This window comes from Mirounga angustirostris, unplaced genomic scaffold, assembly GCF_029215605.1.
Source record: "Mirounga angustirostris isolate CCGP_5_RB_7025 unplaced genomic scaffold, mMirAng1.0.hap1 SCAF_10, whole genome shotgun sequence".
In the NCBI taxonomy this organism is placed as follows: Eukaryota; Metazoa; Chordata; class Mammalia; order Carnivora; family Phocidae; genus Mirounga; species Mirounga angustirostris.
This window is the reverse complement of record NW_026991718.1, coordinates 39,335,377-39,355,631: the sequence shown is the minus strand read 5'-3', so window position 1 is coordinate 39,355,631 and position 20,255 is coordinate 39,335,377. Positions and strand designations below refer to the sequence as shown.

At 56.4% G+C, this 20,255-nt stretch overlaps 1 protein-coding gene across 1 annotated transcript; it reads left to right on the top strand.

Annotated features, from left to right (window-relative positions):
• The first annotated feature begins 422 nt into the window (after positions 1–422).
• Positions 423–12,296, top strand: SH2D6 (SH2 domain containing 6). Its single transcript, XM_064573522.1, has 11 exons — positions 423–443; positions 3,696–4,057; positions 6,111–6,282; positions 6,732–6,792; positions 7,176–7,254; positions 7,403–7,433; positions 7,558–7,582; positions 8,028–8,086; positions 8,350–8,433; positions 8,586–8,744; positions 9,326–12,296. Exons 1-11 carry the CDS (start codon positions 423–425, stop codon positions 9,440–9,442), a joined length of 1,170 nt encoding a protein of 389 aa, XP_064429592.1. The 3' UTR covers positions 9,443–12,296.
• The last annotated feature ends 7,959 nt before the right edge of the window (positions 12,297–20,255 follow it).

Here is a 20,255-nt window from a genome sequence, read left to right as displayed (position 1 = left end):
TACTGCTTACACGTGTGTGCTCTCTCTCAAATAAATAAATCTTTAAGATAATAATAATATAGAGTCCCAATTCCCTCCTGGAGCAGACAATCCTTAAGATCTCAGGCAACATTCCGCCTGCCGCTCCCCCTGCTTACGCACGCACACGCGCACTCTCTCTCTCTCTGTCAAAAAAAAAAAAAGATCTCAGGGAAGGTCTGGGAACAAGGGCTTTTAACAAGCTCTCCAGCGATGCTTGTGATCATGCAAATAGGGGGGGCACTGCCCCAGAGAGCTGTCTGTTTTCTTAGGGTGGATTTACCTTGGGCCTGCAAATTACAGTCTGTTCTCATTGGAGATCAGCAGCTGAGGCCCAGAAAAGGTGGAGCATCACTGCGGGCCATGCAAGGATATTAAAACAGGCACTCAGGGGCTACCCGACAATGGAGCCTTGCAACCAAAATGTGAGCTTCCAGCAAGTCCACTTCTAGGCATTCATCCCGAGGGAAGAGCTATGGTTCTGCACAGAGCACTCCTGTACCAGAGGAGAAAGAGGTTGTCCAAATCTGCCTGTGTACTTAGGAAGAAGCACAGTCCTCACCCCACAGAAGGCCGGTCAGGGTGAGACAAAGCCATGAGGCAGACCTCCTTCCGCCCCCCCCCCCCTTCTCCCTGATCTGTCCTGGCGAGTGCCCCCACCCAGATGGCACAATTCCATCCTCTGTGCTTGGGGCCCTTTCACTCACTCAGGTCCTAGAATTTGCCTATGCAAAGCCCAGAATGGGGGGGGCGGGTGGCAGGCGGCTGGGTACTGACTGGAAACCCACTCAGTTTGGGTATCTAGAGCAGTGGGGTGGTGTCTAGAGCCTCCTGCTGACTTGGACCTGCTGACCCTGTCCCGTAGGAGGTCCCCTTGGTAAGGGAGCTTGCCCCTTGCATTACAGTCCAAATGTGGAACAAAGGTCAAATGTGGAGGGGAGGTCAGGGAGGAGCTTCCTGTCCTTCCTGACCCAGGCCTGGATTGTTTCTCTGTTTCTGTTTTCTTTTCTTTTTTTTAAAGATTTTTTATTTATTCATTTGACAGAGATAGATATAGAGAGAGAGGGAACACAAGCAGGGGGAGTGGGAGAGGGAGAAGCAGGCCTCCTGCAGAGTGAGGAGCCCGATGCGGGGCTCGATCCCAGGACCCTGGGATCATGACCTGAGCCGAAGGCAGATGCTTAACGACTGAGCCACCCAGGCGCCCCCTCTGTTTCTGTTTTCTCAGTGTTTCCCATTCTACCACATGGGCTCTGTGTTAAGCCATCCCAGTGATTTTTCATAGCTTCTGAAGTGCCCATTGACCCACAGGTCCCAGGAATCATCTGGTCTTCCTCTCTGAAGGCTGTGGCCAGCTCCAGCCATGGGGCTTTCTCCCTTGTGTCCCAGCCGCGTGGCCTCCAAAGGTGTAAGCACCTGGCCTTCACTTCTTTCTGCCAACAGCCAGAACATCACCAAAATCACAGACATAGTAAAGTTACAGTGCCCTAGAAAGGTCTTACGTTCATGATCCTCACCTGTGTTTCCTTAGTCCCTGTTTTAAACAAAGTCAGACCCCAGGCCCTTCCCCCAACACTTCTCAGATATTAAAGTTCCAGAAGTCACTCGAGTAACAGAACACCTGGAAGTCATGGGCTCCTTCAGGCTTCAGGAAGCCATGTTTCCTGCTGTGTCTAATTCTGTCATAGGAAAGGAGGGTAAGGACTCAACCCCAGATGCGATACCGAGCGCCCACTGGTTAGTGCACAGGCTGCGGGTTGGGCAAACCCTGGGTGGGATTGTCTGACCTTGGGAAAGCCACTTAATTCCTCAAAACCTCTTGAGATTTGGACTGCATTTGTCCCTCCTCCACGCATCTGGTGAAGCCCTACTGCCCACTGTGATTGGATTTGAAGACAGGCTCTTGAGGGAGGTCACTAAGGTTAAATGAGGTCACAAAGGTGGAGGCCTGATTCCATCAGACAGGTGTCTTTCTAAGCAGGGATCAGAGACATCTCTCTCCAGGCCTGCACAGAGTCTAGGCCATGTGAGGACACAGCGAGAAGGTGACCGTCTGCAAGCCAGGAAGCGATCTCTCCCCAGAAATGAATCCTGATGGCACACTGATCTTGGGCTTCTGGCCTCCAGAAGAGAAAAGACGTTTCTGTTGTTCAAGCCACCGCATCATTGGTATTCCGTGATGAGCCTGCTCTGACTAATACGCTCACTTCCCTCATCTGAAACACAGGGATAAAACTAGCATTTGCATCATGAGGCTATTGTGAGGATCCAGCAGGAAATACACATGCCTCCTTGGGTTTTTCTATAACATCTTCAGCACCTGGAACAGTGCCTGGCATAGAGAGGATATTCAATAAATACTTACTCAATGAATAAATACAGCCATCCACAAAGGAAGCTGTCAAACTAAAAACACATGCATATTACTGAGCTTTTCACTAACCTCTATTTCTTTGATCATTGGTCACCATTCACCAGGAAAGGACAGCAAGCATAAAGTGTTTAAGAAAAGTGCAAGGACAGTCTCCCATTTTCAACTGGACCTGCCCCTTCATGTCCTATGTTCTGTGAGTTGGGAAAGGACAGTCTGGCTGATCGCGGGGCGAGCCGGAGCCTCCGGGATGAGGGGGCACCGATCAGAGAACTGCGGGAAGCCTCTGAGCACCGGTCCAGCCCTGTGGCCCTGTGGCCCTGAGGCCCTGGAGCAGAGGGGAGAGCTCTTCCTCCAGTGGGGCAGAGGGGTTGGAGACCGGGGACCGCAGCTGTGGGAGGCAACGTGGGGGAGCTTATGGGAGCCTCATGGGGCAACTTGGTCCAAGGTTAGAGGCCACAGCAGACCCACCTTCCTGGTGCCTGCGAGATGCAAATGATGAGAATAATAGGGCCTCTGTCCCCAGGCCATCTGTGGTAGAGCCTAGGCTCCCAGGAATCAGAGCTCCTTCAGCCCGGCCATGGTGAGAGTTGGTTCTGGGGCAGCCCCAGGTGCACAGATCACCCCTGGGGGCCCAGGATGCTTCCCGGAGAGAGGCATGCGGGGAGCACTGACTACCCCCTTATGTCCCCTGCCCCCGATTCTTTCCAGGACAAGCTCAGGGGAAGCAAGCGCGAGTGAGTACTCTGGCTCCTCTCTTTCCTCTGCCTCCTCTCTTGTCTCTACCTCACTGCCCCTTTTCCTGCGCACAGCCCTACTTGCCCAGGGAGACCATCCTCCTACCTCCCCCCCACTGTGAGCACTAGGGCTCCCTCACTACCGGCTTCACTGGGGCACCAGCTCACCCAGCTGTGTCCCCACCAGGCACTAGCTCTGCCCCCAGACTGTTCTTCCTGCTGCCCTGGTCCCAGGCTATTGGCACATAACTCCAAGGGGCACCACTCACATAGTCGCTGCTGTGAATGTCCTGGGAGCGGTGCAGTGTCTGGCCCCTTGGGCAGAGTTGACTAGAGTCTGGTTGCAGGTCGGGGCCACCCCCTCCACCCCCCAGATGTGTAGGTAAGTGACAGTGGCCCCCTTATTTTCAAAATGCCGACCTCACTGGCCCTACTGCCGTGTTGGAAAGGCTCATCATGAGTGGCTCCTCCGAGTCGAATGAAGCAGCGAGGCCCACTGTAAAAAAGCAGATGGTTTATTATAGCAGGGAAGGAGAGTAAGTCATTGTGGGGTGGGGGGGCGCTGGAAGGTGAGGCCAGTCTCATCAGTCCCCTGTCCAGATTCCCCAGCCTGGAACAAAGATGCCCCCAGCCCATCTCCTCGGCCCGCCCCGGGGACCTGGAGACTCGAGGTAAGTGCAGCTGCTGAGCCTGGGGTGGAGGGAGGTGGGCCACAGTGGCTACCACTGGTCCTGCCCCTCTTCTGTCCCTTCTGGAAAGCCCAGGAGGAGGAGGAAGATGAGGAAGATAAATATGAGCTGCCACCCTGTGAGGCTCTGCCCTTCGGTCTTGCCCCAGCCCACCTTCCTGACACCGAGGAAGAGGACTCTTTGTACTTAGGTAAGGGCTGGGGAGCTGAGGCAGGGAGTTGGGTGGTCAGGCAGGACAGAGGGTCCCCACGAGGAAAGAGGGCGCAGGCCTTGCCTCTTCTCCCTTTGTCTGTGCTGGGGTGGCAAGGGGAGGCCTCAGCTGGCAGCTGTGGAAGCTTCTGGGCTGGGCAGAGAGAGAGAAGGATGAAGGAAAGGCGGAGGGAGGAGGGAGAAAGGCAGGAGGAAGAGTGAGAAAGGGAGAGGAGCCTGGAGGGGCACTGTAACCAAGGCAACCGTGGGAAAGCAGGAGGCCCCACAGGGTCCCTGGGGCCTCCTCTGAGATCCCTCACTTCTCAGAGCAAGGGTAGGGATGCCAGGAGAGCCCCAGCTGCTGCTGGCATCCCACCCCCAGGGCTCCTCCGCTAGGCCAGGTGGGGGCAGGAAAGCTGGCCGCCTCCAGTTGCCATGGAGACGGGGCTGGGGGAAGCCAGTGAGGGGGAGAGGGGGATGGAGGAAATAGAGGCTAGGTGGGGGGCGGGAGGAAAATGGGAACCGACATGGGAGGAACCCACCGACCCACGATGCCCGGGGCCTTTTCCAGATCACCCTGGCCCCCTGGACCCTTCCAAGTCACCACCACTGCAGCCCCAGGCCACAACGGTGAACAGCACCCCCCCCCCCAGTCCCTCCTTCCCCACCCACCCTACCCGGCTACCATTTCCCAGGGAGTAAATCTAAGAGGCATCTCATTTGCAAGATTCCCCCATATTTGCATTCAAGAGGCCCCTGAAAAATAAGATGTGTCAGAAGCGGAGCCCAGTTAGCCCTTGCTGCTCCCACCTGCCCGACCCGGCCCTCCCCCAGCCCTGCCTGTCAGCATCCCCCAGGACTCACCCTTCCTCTGGAGCTGGAGCTGGGAAGGCCGGGCAGGCTCGGCTACCCGTCCCTGCACCCTGGGGCCTGAGGACCCCTCCCTGCCTAGAGAGTGAAGAAATCCCCCACTCTGCCACCGTCGCTGCCAGCTCGAGAGCCCGCTGTGCTGAGGGAAGCTTACGGCCTCGGACGTTACCACTTTCATCATAGATTTTACTGGAATAAAAAGAAAAACAGGGAGAGACTCACAACAAAGGAAGAGCCACAGGACAGAGGCCAAGAGTCACCTCTGCACATGAGTTCTTGTGCTGCGGTGGTTTCGAGGCTGCTCCGACATCCATAACCCCGCCGCACCCCACCCCGCTTGCCCTTCCCCTGCCTCAGTTCCCCTCCCCCCCACCCCTAACCCTATTCTCCCTCCCGCCCCTTGTGCCCACAGCTGAAGGCGGTCCTGAGCCTGCGGGAGGCTAGGAAGCAGGGACAGCCCTTCCCCGTGGGGAAGCAAGGTAACGAGGATGTCCTGTCTCTTTCCGAGGCCCGCTCAGTGCCCACCCCGAGGTGGGGAATCCTGGCCCCCTCAGGGTAGACCTGAGCTCAGGCTACTTGGTTTCAGGCTTTGCCTGGTCACTGCACTCCCCCCCGCCGGGGGGGGGGTTGTCCTCGTTTTTTTTACCTGCTGATTCCCCACCCCCGCTAGGGCAGACAGTTCAGGAGGAGACTGAGGGCTGGAGCCCGGAAATGCTTTGCCTGAGATCACAGAGCAGCAGAGTCCCTGACTCCCAGGCCCTGTTGTGCATCTGCTGTGGTCTCCGGGGCAGGCAAGGGACACTCCAGGATGAGGAGTTCTGAAGGGCAGCCTTCACTATTGAAACACATCTGAGTGTCAACCCCCATCAAAGGGGCCCTTTGGCCACCAGTCTGATTCCAGCCTTGTCGTTACTGCTATCACTGTCCAGAGCCTCTGCCTGTGCTAAGTCCCTGAGGCCTGTGAACCCAGAACCCTGGGATGTCGGGATAGTGAGGGACCTCAGTCAGTGCGTTTTTGTCTGGAAAGGGCCCAAGAGGGGCAGTCTCCTGCCTCGGGTCAAACAGCTAATCGGAGGCACGTTCGTGTTTACTGTGCTCGGTGGTTAGTAAGCCTTCATGAGCTTGGGGGTAGTTTTGACTTTTGGAACAGCCTGAAGTCATTTGGAGCAAGCCTTGCAAATGGTTTGGGAGGTCAAGCCGGGCAACACCCCCGGGGGTGTGAAGTGGGGCAATCAGAGCTCAGGGTGGCTTTCTCCTGGGGCTTAACGCTGGCTCGGAGGATGCCCTCAGAGAGGATCAGAGGACACTCCACTCCTCCAGCCTACGTCTTACTGAATTCCTTTCTCCCTGCGCTTCTGCCTGGTGGTTTCTCCTTTTCCTTCCAGAGCTGGCTACACCGGCCAGAGTGGTGAGTGGCCCCTCTGTCCCCCCCACCCCTCCACTCACCCTCTAGGGTTCTGGCTAGGAAGTTGGCAGAGTTAGGGTAGCAGGCCTGGGAGGGTCAGGAAATATCTCTGAAACCAAGGAAAAAGGTTCAGAGCAGAGTGGCTCCCTGTTCACCATGGGCCCCTGACAGGGTGTAAGCCGGCTATCTGTGCCGTCCAGCGCTACTGGGGAAGGTCTGGCCCAGACCTCCTCCTGGATGCCACATTCTAGGAGAGCTGGGGCCTACAGGCAGCTCTGAAGGGGAAGGCACTCATGCATGCTCCTCCCCAGGCAAAGGAGCAACTTGAATCATGCCAGCTAGCTCTCAGAAAGAGGTCCACCTTGTGAGGCGGGGAAAAAGGTGCCCATAGCCCCCCCCCCCCCCCAAATGATGGATTCGCCCTCTCTCCCACTTGCTGGTCAAACCCTTAGGTGCCAGGCCTTCCAAAGAAATCTGAAGAGAACCTCTACCTGGAGTGTGAGCCCAGTCCAGGTGAACATCTCCCTCTGTCCCAGCTCCCTCCTGCCCTGGGGCCCTCAGCTGTTCAAAACAGGACACATTCTGGCTCTTCTTCCCTTGTCTTCCCTCACCATTCCACCAATACACATTTGCCTTCAGACAGCCACAGGGACACCCATGCTTCAGCCTTTAGTCCAGGTTGCCCCCCACTCTGCCTAGTAGGGGGGACTTAAGCAAGGGCTGCATGGGGCTTCCCAGCTCTTATGGCAGGACAGCTCTCCCTCTGGTTGGAAGGACTCCCAGAGAGCCCAGGCTGCTGAGAAGCAGCAGGGCCTGCGGGCATCTCACCCCTCCCTGGTCAGCGTGGATCTCCTGCCTGGTGCCCAGCCCAGCCCAGCCTGCCCTCCCTCTTTCAGTCCTGGCCTTGACTCAGATTCTGAGCTCCCAAGTCCTGACGCCCCCAATCTCTCTGCCAAGGGTATCATTGGTGCCCAGGTGAGTGCCCCCCAGGGGTGTGTGTGTGTGTGCACAAGATGGCCAATTCAGGCTTCCCCAGCTCTGACCCTGCGATCTCTGGATGCACTGGGCTCTTTCTCTTAAAGGAGGTAAAACCTGAGCTCTCTTCCCCAACTTGCCCCCACAGGCCCACAGTAACCCCCCAGGAAGCTCGGAATGTAAGAGGCTAGTAGCCAGGGGAGAAGTGACCTGGGGTGGGGGGATGCTCAGGGGGAGACTTCATTGCCCGGGGGATGGGGCTATGGGCCCAAGTCTCTTCTGACCAGCCTTTCTGTGACCCAGGGAGCAGCGAATGCCACCCCTAAAGGTGAGTACAGGCATCTTCTGCATGAACCTCAGGCAGTCCTGCCAGCCCACCCCAGCCACAGTCCTGCAGGCCACAAACTCTGCTCCCCACCCCCCTGCCTGCCCCTCATGCCCCACTTTGCTGTGGGAGTCCTTGCAGCTCTGACTTCAGCTGAGAGCAGGCCTGAGGGGATCCCACTGGGCAATTTCTAGGGTCTTCACCAAAGCGGGAAACTCCCAGCTTGTACCTCAAGATCACCCCTCATTTGGAGGTCACACATGGCCTAGCTGATAGGTTCTACCAGAGCCCGAGACCTGGGAGAGGAGAGGTGAAGCACTGAGTGTCCTGCTTTGGGCTTCAGGCCTCTGTGCACAGCCCTCTAACCTCCCGCACCTCTGCAGCTGGGCCCAAAGCTTTCTTTGCCTAATCCCCTCCCCGCCTCAACTCTGTAATCTGCTTCTACCAGCAGGAAGGAGATCCTCTCTTTCCTCTAGAGCACCCACCTGGAGCACCTCAGCGGCTGAGGTGAGGAGGGGCTGGGAGAGGGCTGGGAGGAGGCCGACAGAGAGCCCTCTCGGGCTGGCGGCTGCCATTGCAAGAACACATTGACCGTGTGTGTGCCGCACCATGCTGGACAGCGGGCGGGGACACACCTTTGTTCTGTTGGCGCAGACTCCAGCCAGGGAAGGCAGATATGAACACAAATTACAGCAGCCCAGGGTTCCCTGCCCCCCAGCCCCTCTCCAGTGCCCTGGCACGTCCCTGAATGGCTGCATGTGTATGTACAGGACGGCAGCCTGCTGGGTCAGCCCTGGTACTCAGGAAACTGTGACCGCCATGCCGTTGAGAGTGCCCTGCTCCGATTCCAAAAGGTGGGCAACTGCAGCCCCCTTGGGCCTTTGCGGAAACCCATCTGCTCATGGGCGGTGGTTGGATGAGCAGCTGGGGATGGGAGGGCGGGGTGGGGGTTGCTGGCCATCTGTGGGCCAGGGCTGCAGGTTGACAGATGGGGTCTCCTGTGCAGGATGGGGCCTACACTGTGCGCCCCAGCTCAGAGCCTCATGGTTCCCAGCCCCTCACCCTGGCGGTGCTTCTCCATGGCCGGGTCTTCAACATTCCCATCCGGCGGCTGGATGGTGGGAGCCACTATGCCCTGGGCCGGGAGGGCAGGAACCACGAGGAGGTAGGTGCTGGAGGAGGACGGGGACTAGCAGGCAAGAGGGCAGAGCAGAGCCATGTGCTGGGCCCAGCCGGGTGCATTTGTCCAGGGGAAAACCCACATTTTGCAGTTTTTCTGGACTGGGTAGACATTACAGAGGCCAGTGACTTGAATTCCTTCTCAGAGGTCTGCCTTCCTCTTGGGGAGACACCCCTCCTGTAGGGCTCAGTCTGCCCAGGACCCGGGGTGTTGGGGATTTGTGCCTGCCTTGACCCCAGCTAGGAGGAGAGCAGGGCCCAGGCAGTCCAGACTCCTGTCCGGTCCAAGAACTCGACTTTGTGCCCGGCACTTGCTGAGGTCCCCATCCTGGGGGACCCAGGCAGACGCAGGGCCCCAGAGTTATTTCTACCTGGCCTGGCTAACAGCACGCGCGTGGGTGCAGTTGTGAGAAAGTTGCGCGAGCCCTGGAATGGGGCACAAAGTGGCCATGGAAGTTCATGGGGCAAATCTGACGGAAAGGATTTAGAAAAATGCCAGAGTTTCTTCAGGAAGTTTCTCCCAGCATGAGGCTCGGGGGACTCACTGCTGTCCCTCGTCCCGTCTAGCTGTTCCCCTCCGTGGAGGCCATGGTCCAGCACTACACACAGCAGCCCCTGCCCCTTGTCGACAGACACAGCCACCGCCGTCAGCTCACCTGCCTGCTCTTCCCCACCAAGTCCTGACGCCCCAGCGCACCGCACGCACCCACCTCGGGCCCGTAGTTTGCTCTCTGCCCTGGCCACCTTGGGCTGTCTCCCTCTCACCTCTCCCAGGTCTCCACCCCTCCAGGCCCTCCTCTTCCCTTGCCCCAGTCCCTGCAGGCCTGGAGGAGAGGCTTCGGGGAAAGGTTGCCCAGAAGCAGAAAGAACCCTGAGACCCCACCCCATGTTCACCGGGAGCTCAGCACCGCCCCTCCCTGCTGCATCGCCAAGGCAGGGAAGCAGGGTTCAGGCAGGGCCCCCATTCCCAGGCCCCGGGCATGGCGGTGTCTGCCCTGTTTACTAGGGCCTCCCAAGCTGTTCTGGATAAAGGCCTCCTCAGGGAAGCTGAGCCTCCGGAGGCCCGCGGGGGGTGGGCACTGCTTGGACAAAAAGAGAATCCTTTCACATTCTCTTGGGGGCTTAGCACAGGGCTGGCAGCTTTGGTCGCACTGTACATAGTCCGCTTTCAATAAATATTTGTTGACTTAATTCTTGAATCTGCTGAGCGAGGCAGAGGTGGCCTCCATTATACTCCAAGGTCCTTAAGTGTCCCAGGGTACCGACTGGGTCTGGGAGTGATGGAGCAGTGGTGGCCAGGCCAGGGCAGGAAGGGCCAGCCCCATTTCTGTCCCTGAGTGGGTCTTTTGCCCTCAGACTTTCGGTGGAGGCCAGACTGGGGTGGCTGGTTTTTGTTTGACTTTGTTTGCGGGAGTCAGAGTGGGGGAAGGGTGGGAAAGGCTTGGTCCTGTCTCTGCCGCCCCACAAAATGGTAGGAACCGACTTAATTACTTGTCCCCCACCTACTTGCCGTATAGTGCTGCCCCAGGGAGGGGTGAGCCTGATTTTGCTCACTTGGTGTTGTCTCGAGTAGGCGGGACAGGCGGACCCCAGGAAGCAACGGGGTATTGGACGCGCCAGTCCTAAGATCAAAAGCTATGGAAGGCCCAAGGGTGGAGCTCAGAGAAGACAAGCGGCCCGGGAGCGGAGGTGCCCGCGCGGCGCGGCGGGGAAGGTCCAGCCGCGCCTCGGGGAGCCTGGGGGGTCCGAGACCGGCGGGCGGGCGCGCGGGGGCGGGGGCGCCCCCGAGCCCTGGCGCAGCGCCCGGAACACCCCGTGCCGGAAGCGCCATGTGACCGTGACTGCGCAGAAGCCGCGAGCGCCGCCAAACAAAGGGCGGTTCTGCGGCCGCCTGGCGCTCAGGCTGGCACGGAGGGGCCGGACCCCCTGCCCCCCGCCGGGCCCCCGGCCCCGCCTCCCGCCGGACCCCGGGCGCTGGCCGGCGGGCGGCTGGGGATCGGCCGGGGCGGAGGCCGGGGCGGGAGCGCGGGGAGAGGGGCGAGGGGCCCGCGGGCACCGTGCGATGCAAGTGCGATGCGGGGCCAGGCTGGGCGGTGGGGCGTTGGCGGGCGGCCCCCGCGCGGCCGCCTCTGGCGGAGCCCCCTCTCCTTAACTTCTGTAATAGAGGCCCCTACGCAATTATCCTAGGGGAGGAGGCTTAAGTGAGGCGTGCTCTGGAAAGCGGTGAGGACAGTGCAGGGCCTGATGGGCCTGTCTCCCAGATAAGCACGCACGGGAATTCGGGTCAATGACTGTCACTTTCAGGTCCCACTGTACTTTCCGGCCAGGCCACCGGGAAGAGGAGCAGCATGGGGCCGGTGGCACAGGGCCAGGTGAGGGTGGGCGCAGCTGTGTGATCTGGAGGGGATTAGCAGCCGGGGGCTCTCGCAGAAGCAGGCGGATAGGAGACCCCAGGCCAGCCTCCCTGGGCTCTAGAGCCGGTCCTGGCTCCCTCTAGGCCCTACGTGGGAGTGGCCCGTCTCCTCTACACTTTCCCCAGCCTGACCCAGGCGGGAACTTAGGGACTGGAGAAGGTGGAGAGCCCAACCTTGTGTTGGCCTCAGGGTACAATCAGACTCTCCCATCTCCCACCAGATTTTCAGCTTTCACTTCTCGAGGAGCCCTCTACCCCAGGGCCCGCTTTTCCTAGCCCTGAATTTGCCTAGCCCCAAAGCCAGCTAGCCTCGGGGGAGGGGTGGGGAGAGCAGAGGCCACAGCACAGAGCTCTTGGGTTGGTGGCCTAACACTCTCTGCTTGGTCCCAGCTGGAGAACTAACTTTAAGGAACTAGGCTCCGTCCTTCTCTCCCTGGGGAAAAAGAGAGGAGGAGCAGTCTAGGCAGTGGGAACAGCCTGTGATAAGGGCCACTGAGGGCCAAAAAGAGCTTGGTCTAGAGAGCCACTCAGTTTAGCTAGTACCTCCTCAGCTTACAGGTCGCGCTTAGATGTCCTCTGTTCCAGGAAGCCTTCCCAGATCCCCAAACCTGGGCTCAGGCACTTAGGACACCTTCTAGCAATTGCCTTTTCACTCCTAGAAAAGGACCAAGCTCCCACTGCCCACTATTGTGTATTCAGGACCTGGAATACAGTAGGCGCCAAATATTTGTTGAAAGAGTCACTGAATAAAAAAAATAAAGAAAGAAAAAAAGTCACTGAATAGGTCAGATCTACCCTGGATTCCTCTAAAGCTGTTAACATTCCTTGATCAGAGCTTCCTTTGTAAGAGAAAAGCTCAAGAGAACTTTCTGTGATGATAGGAACGTTCTATATCTGCATTGTCCAGTACAGTAGCCACGAGCACAAGAGGTTATTGAGCATTTGAGATGTGACTAGTGTGACGGAGGAATTGAATTTTTAACTATAATTGAATTAATTTTAATTAATTTAAATTTAAATAGCCACATATGGTTCCTTGCTATCCTATTGTTCCAAGTCTTTTGCATTCCCAAGTGCGAGGGGCAGTGGTAAAAGAGAAAGCTGGAGAAGGTGGGAGGGAGGGCTAGGTCCTGAGAAGCCTGGGAAGCCTCCATAATGAGTGTGGGCAAAGGGGAGCCACTGTGGTTTGGAGCAGGGGAGGGTGCAGGAGGGATAGTATTTTAGGAGGGTCTCTTTAGCTGGGACGAGCTGAATGGCTTGGAGAGGCGGCACAGGGACAGAGGGAACCATTAGGGGCTGCAGATAATTCTGTGATTTAGGTGAGAGATGACATCCTTTGATTTTTTTTTGCCATGCCAGTGTCCCACCAAACACCCCAGCCCCATTTCCTCTCACCTAAACAAGCCAGACTCTAGACAATTCCAGGCAGGGTCACCAATTGGGGGATCAAGTCTGGGGGAAATGCCATTTGGTGAAGAGGTCCCTGTATTACCATGAGTGCTTTGCCTGTCTCCATTTGCCGGGAAGGGCCTGTAGGACTTGGAGCGCAGGAAGTAAGTAGCCGGGAAGTTGCAAGTTCCTGAAAGTCCCTGGCAAGACCACACCTGCTGGGGCTCACAGTGTGCTCTCTGCAACTGTCCAGCAAGCTTTCAGCTTTGGCTTCTAAAGCAGTGGCTCAACCCTGGGCAAAAACATGGGCTCTGGAGTCTGAAGGACCCACGTTTGAATCTGGCTCACTCACTGCCTGTGTGTCCTAAAAGTCTGCTCTTTACTTTTTTTTTAATTCTTTATTTAAATTCAATTTAGTCAACACATAGCGTATTATTAGTTTCAGGGGTAGAATTTAGTGATTCATCAGTTGCATAGAACACCCAGTGCTCATTACATCAAGTGTCCTCCTTAATGCCTGTCACCCAGTTACCCCATCCCCCCACCCACCTCCCCTCCAGCAACCGTCTCTATTTTTAAAATGGGGCTAATAATACCTATTTCTTAGAGTTACTGTGAGAATGAGAAATGATTTATGGAATATATACTTAGCCTAATGTGGAGCCTGACACATAGTGGGGCCAAATGATAGGTAATCCTATCATGATAATCCTGTGAATAGACCAAGCTTGGTTCTGGTCCTACCTGCATGCTCCCTTTTCAGGGGCTCTTTCTGACTCGGTTTTCCCCAACACCCCCCCTCCACACACACACATGCACGCACGCACACACGCGCGTGCACTCGACCAACCTTTAGGTATTGTAGGTACTGTATTATTGTTTTGTCTGCCCACCTGGCTTTCCCATCCCCCTCCTCCTGTGACGTCATCCACCCCCCCTTACCATAGGACGAGGTATGTGACCCAGGTCTGACTAGGGCCCAAACAGGCCCAATCAAAGCCTTCTCTGAGATGGATATATTGATGTTGAGAGAGAGAGAGAGAAGCCATCTCTCCAAGCCTGAATTTGGGCTACAAATGGCCACCTTCTCTGCCATAGGGACAGAGCCTATCTGCAAAAGTCAGGCAAAGACAAGGAGCAAGAATCTTGGAGACCCTGGGTCCTGCCCCAAGGTCGCAGCTTTTGCTGTAGTGCCCCTCCCAGCTATGTGAGCTAGAAATTTCCTTTTTGGTTTAAGCTAGTGAGAGTATGGCTTCCAATATTTGTCAAGAAGACCCCTGCCTGCCACAGGCACTGGAGTGCTTGAAGTTTGGGGGCGTCGCGGATTCTTCCGAAGCTCAGAGCCGTTAGTGGTAGAAGCAGAGTTTAGACTTGTCTGTCTGGCTCTAGATCTGCCATAAACTATACCACACACCCCACACATCACTCACAAGTGTTTATGGAGTGCATATTATGTGCCAAGCACCAAACTAGCCTCCTCTTCCCCCTCCGCACCTCCTGGAGGATTCCTCTCCACCTTCGCTCCCAATCTCAAAGGACTCGCAAATCAGAGGACGTAAAAAACAGCCCTCTCCACCAGGATAGGGGAACATGCTACACTCTCTTTCCAGATTCAATACTCCCAGAATCCTCCTCATGTGCCAAGGATGAGAGGAGCCAGCCAGTACTTACCTACTACCTACCTATCTAACTACCTACCTACCTACTGCAGTCTGCTTGGCATGGAAGTCCTAGCCCTGGCCCAGAGCCCCGAGGCAGAGTTTCTGCCTGTGCCCTACTCTGAGCGACAGGTTCCTGCTTCCTTTATGGCTGCTGTGACCATTTATGGGGATACTGAGGTTGTTTTAAAAGTGTTTTTGATCTCCATTGACCCAGATGTCCCCTTTGTTTACTTTGCAAATCTGGCTGAGGAGAGAGAGGGGTGTTGGGAACAGAAGGACTTAAGGACAGTGGTTTCCAAATCTGGTCCTCAGAACACCCCTGGACCGTGATGATGACATCACCAGTTTGTGATAAAAAAGGAGAAAAACACAACCCGAAGAGTAAGCTCTTCCTGAAGCAAAATTATTCCATTTAAAGGACCATCTTTTAAAGGGAAATCAAGTTCTTGCTCCTTTTTTGGTATCAAATTATACTTTCTTTTAGGTCACTTTATTTTGCTGGGCCTTATCTTTAAAATGGAATAGGAGGGGCAGGGGGCTCGGCTTAGGTAACCTCCAAGGGCCTTTCCAACCTCGATATCCCAAGATCTTCGGGGCCTGGGGTTCATTGCATGCTGCCTGGGACCGTGTCTCATAGCCTGGCCTGCCTCTCCCGGTGCTCTCTACTTCTCCCCCCATCCCCTCCAGCCCTTCCTGCTCAGCCCCACAAGGTTTGCCCTCTCAGCTGAGCTGGTCTTCTGTGCTCCTTTCAGAGAAGCTCCCCCTTTGCAGTGCACTTTGGATTAATTGAAAACCCAGGAGATACAGCTTATAAAAGGCAAATGTAGGTTTGGAGTAGCCTCATGTTTATCCTGACATAATGAGTGGATCAGCCCAGCCTCCATAAAAGCCTGGAAGGTAGGGCGGAGGGTCAGAGACCAGGAGCAAAAACCCAAGAACAAACACCAAGGCAGGGTCTGCATGGGGGGAGAACATTGAAAGAGAAAGTTCTAGCAAAAGAATGCTATCATGGACTCCTACAGCACCTGAGCCATCTTGTCCTGTCTCCCCATGTTACCAATGAGGAAATGAAAGCCCAAGGAAGGGAGAGGAGTCTATGATTGGGAGGGGGTGTGTGCATTTTTTCTCTAGCACCACCTCGGCTGGGGTAAGACCTGGAGATGGAGAGGAAGTGAGGGACACTTGGAAACTGAGTCCAGGAGAGGCCAGAAGCACTAGGTTAGGGATGGCCTGGGCTCCCATGAGCCCTTGTGTCCCTGTCCGCCCCCCATCTCCCCCTTCCCCCCCAGCCTGCCCTCTCTGCTCTGGCCCTCCAGCTCTCCTTTCCTTTGCCTGGCGCCCTCAGCTCAGCTCCCAGACATCACAGACGGCGGCCCCGACGGGCTTGGAGCAGGAGGAGGCTGGCAAGAGAGAGGGCTGGTTGGAGAGTGAGGAGGGCTGATGGGTGCCCTCCAGAGGGCCCGGAAACTCCACACACCCCTTTGAGAAGCTCCAGGAAGAGGGGATGTGAAAGGGAGCTGGCATTCACTTACATTTCGAACAGACTCCTCTCCCCGACACACATGCACTTGTGTACCCCAAAAGGATCCAGGGACAGAGGAGGTGCCAGGCAGTTCTCATGGATGCTATGAATCCCAAACACTGGGGAGAACAACAGAACAGGAAGCCCTCCACGAACCGCCTGTGGCATTCAACCCTGAGGTGAATAATAAGTGTGAGATAAAGGCCACACTGAAAGTCTCCGTGATACACGTCCTGCCCATATCTGTACACCTGCTGCTGTTGGTAGAGGGCCATTTTTATTTTTTTATTTTTTATATTTTTATTTATTTATTCATGAGAGACAGGGAGAGAGAGAGAGAGAGAGGCAGAGGCAGAGGGAGAAGCAGGCTCCCCGCTCAGCAGGGAGCCCGATGCGGGACTCGATCCCAGGACCCTGGGATCATGACCTGAGCCGAAAGCAGACACTTAACCATCTGAGCCACCCAGGCGCCCGGTAGAGGGCCATTTTTAAAGTGGTGATGTCAGGGGCCAGAGAGGAACCAGCTCCAGAGTCCCCGAATCTATTTGGGAGACACCACCAACTTTAAGAAGGCTTCCAGGAAGGAGACCTTGGCCAGGCCAGGTGACCTCCCAAGGCCCTCAGCTGTGCCTGTCCTTGAGCACACAGGCCATCTGCTGCCCGGGACGCTGGGAGCTGGGGCAGCTGGCCGGCCTGGAAATGGAGAGCCCGAGGAGCCCCAGGCCTGCTTGCTCCTCCTGCCCATCCTCTCCCTGAGAGCCAGAAGCAAGGCCAGGAGGCTCCAGGGAGCCTCCTGCCTAATTCCCAGGGCCTGGCAGCCAGCTCTGCAGCTGATGCAAGGCCACAGGTGGGTGAGCTCAGCCAGTCTCCGGTGCGGAGAGCTTCCTGTACCCCTCCACGCTCTAGAAAACATACCCATTCCTTCCCCTCTGCCTTGGCCCTCCTAGGTCTCTAGCTCCTTTCCTTCTGGAAGCTGAGCAAGGCCCCCTAAGGGAAGGCTCTGGGGGCTGGGGTAGGGCTGGGTGTTTCTGAGTCAACCCAGCTGCCCCGCACCCACAGCCTGTGAACAGAGCAGGGACCTGTTCAGGGAGGGCCTGGGCACCCGGTGGCTCTCAGGCTCTGTCCAGGCCAGCCTGATTTCTCTTCACCAGGAGGTCAGCCCCTCTTATCCCATCAGAGGGTAGACTTACCTCTACCTGCTCTCACTCTGTCTTTCAACGCCCAGGCCCTCTTCCCGCATCCTCGATCTGCCTTTGGCCTGTCCGTCAGGCATGCGCCCGAGCAGGAAACAGCCCTCCACAAACACACATGCTTGCCACTGGGACCCCGTTGACGCAGAGGAACTTTTCTCAAGGGCACTGGGGGCCAGGTGGAGGAGGCTGGCAGAACCAGTTGTGGAGCTGGGGTGGAGGTACACTGGGAGCCAAGCCCGTCCAGGAAGGCCTGGAGACATTCTGGGAGCACAGAGATGGGAGGAAGGGTACTCAGAGCCCAGAAGTGGCAGCCCCTGAGTGTCACTTGCTCCCTCAGACAAAAGGTCACAACAACCTCAGGCTGCCCCCAGCGGGGTTGGGGTCGCTGCCCGGGGAAGGGAGCAGGCTTCAGGACTGCCCCCTGCAGGCCTGGCTCGGGACCAGCCATCGTGGCCATGGCTGGCCTCCCTTTGGATGCTAGGGCCCGAAGGAGGCCTTCCTCGTTGTCTGCCCCATTCCATTTGGGCCTGCCCTTTGCCCTCGGCCGTACCTGAGCCTCTCCGGGTGGCCACATGCACATCTTCATGACCTTTGCCCACCCTCCCAGCGCTGCTTGTTGCTGATGCAACTTGTGGGCCTGGTGAGCTCAGACCGGCCCGGCTCGTGGGTAGGTGAGCACGTAGTGCCCTGCGCTGGAGGGTACAGCCTGTGCCCGTGACTCCCGCCCTCCCTGACTCAGGCTCATGGGCCTGGCGGAAAGCGTTGTGCAGAGGAAGGCAGGTGTGCCCTTCTCATTAGAGGGACTCCGAGACGACACCCCGGCTCTGGGGGCCACGCCAGGCCCGGCCAGCAGGGCATGGCTGAGCCCTGGTGCACCGTCCAGCTCCATCTCACATGTTAAGGCTCACTTCAGGAAAGCATGTCTCTCTGAAGGCTATAATGTGCCCAGAGTAATTCGGCCTATGCTCCTAGCCCTTCACCGACCCCACATGGTCAGAAAAGGGGGACCTAAGGGAGAACACCCAGTGCAAAGCCAGCTCCCAGCTCTGTCCCGACCTCGAACCAATTCCTAGAACCACTTTTAAGTTGGAATTATACTTATTTTGTATTAGATATTCCAATCACATGGTATTAAATTAAAAAGGCATAAAAGAGTCTAAAACAGAGAAAGACTGTCCCTCCCATACCTTTTGCCCAGCTGCCTGTTTTTTGCCCCCGAGAAAAGCAGCGTTACCAGTTTCTTGTGTATCTTTCCAGAGACAGGCTAGATTAGCCATGGGATTTTTGATTATCAGAGCTTGCACAACAAGGTCACATCTTGCTTCGATTTTCTGCTCGGGAAGAGGAAGGGTAAACTCCCCTGCTTTGAACACTCCCTGAGAATGGACAGGAAGTGACCAGACATTAGCTTCCCACAGCAGGCCCACGTTCCAGTTCTCTCCCCTTCACTACCCTCCACCTGTTACTTTGCTAGATGCCCAAGGCTAGAGCGAAGGCCAGATGGCATTGGCCTTATTCCTTAGACAGGGAAGCTGAGCAGCCAGGATGTTAAGGAGCCGCAAGGCCTCCCACTTCAAGCTGAGGCACCCTGATTTCCTCATACCATCACTCTACTTCCCTGATATCTTCCCCTCACCTTCTAAACGACCTTGAGTTCTCCATTCTGTTTGCCACAACTCGACTATGGACATTGCAAGGGCAGGGGCAAGGACTCTTCTTCTGTCACCCCCTCCGAGCTGGACTCGGAGCTGGGCCCTGTGCAGTCCCCCAGCAGTGGGAAACAACGTTGACGAGGACCAGTGGGAGCAGCAGAGGGTGTGCTGTTTCTTCCAGGGGCATCCCAAGGCCCTGAAGTTTGCTACCTGGCCCCATGCACATGCCTGACCACCAAACTCACGGACCCACAGCCTTGTGCCTTATGAGTTCTTTTCTTGTGTAGTTGGCTCAGTTAATGACCCTAGTCAGGAGGCCAAGGCGGTGGGTTGGCTCCTCAGGGGTGGAATCATCCTATGGTGAAACACACTGTTCCTTGTCCATGAACTATATAGAGTGTTGCAAATTACAACCGGGTGACAAAAAGAGATTTTTCCCCTCCGTGAAATGCGAAGTGCAGAGTCATCTAGCTGAAGGGGTTGACCTCCTTTGTGATCCCCACCTCCTCCCAATTCCTCCCCACCCCCACCTCTGTGATCCTCGGGGTTTCTCTCAGGTGAGCGCTGGGGCACCGTCCAGCTCCATCTCACATGTTAAGGCTCACTTCAGGAAAGCATGTCTCCCTGAAGGTTATCATGTGCCCAGAGTGATTTGGCTCTGAGAAAACAGGGTAATAACAAGGGACAGTGATTTCAAAAAAGTATGAGCTGTGCCTGTTCAGTGGAGCAGCAGGAACAAGAGGGAGATTTTCTTTACCGCAGAGAACAGAAAGTACCTGCCTTGGCTGTCGTGCGAATTCAGGCTCAGTCCTGCGGTGGGAGTGAGGGTGCCGGTGGGTGAGGGGCCTCAGGGAGGAGGGGCTGGAAGGGAGGCCTGTGACCGTGACCAGAGTGGGTGCTGACTTGAGAGGATCAGAGCCCGGGCTGCTGGAGGGACAGAACAGGGGCGGTTGGGGGCTAGAGTCAGAGAGGGGGACACCTGAGTATGGAGAAGGGTGAGGGAATGGCAAATCTAAGGTGTGGCAGGTCAGGGGTCACAGAGAAGGAAGCTGGAGGCTCCCCCAGATGCCAGAGAATCCGTGTACTCACCAAAGAAGCTCCTCTGCCTGTTTCCTCATTCTGCTCAAGGTGTCACCATTCGCCTGCTCTGGGCCCAGGACCTCCTCACCTAACTCTCACCAGGCTCCCCAGAGACCAAAGCTCTGTTGTGGGATCTCAGGCCCCACCTGCTTTCCAAGGATTCCAAATGTGGCCTCCTCCCAAGCCCTGCTCCCCACCCCTACCCAGCTCCCACCACTGCCTTGTTTCCCCTCGATTTCCAACACAGGTGGCTGTGTGAGGTCAGGAGAAACCTAATTTGGAGTGCGGGATGACTTTTGCATTCAACTGGATGGAATTGGTTTGTTGAACCATTGACCGTTGAAAATGGTGGCCTTCTTTTTTTTTTTTAAAGATTTATTTATCTATTTATTTGAAAGAGAGAGAATGAGAGAGAGAGAGAGCACACATGAGAGGGGAGAGGGTCAGAGGGAGAAGCAGACTCCCCACTGAGCAGGGAGTCCAATGCGGGGCTCGATCCCGGGACTCCAGGATCACGACCTGAGCCGAAGGCAGTCGCTTAACCAACTGAGCCACCCAGGCATCCCGTGGCCTTTCTTAATATAGCC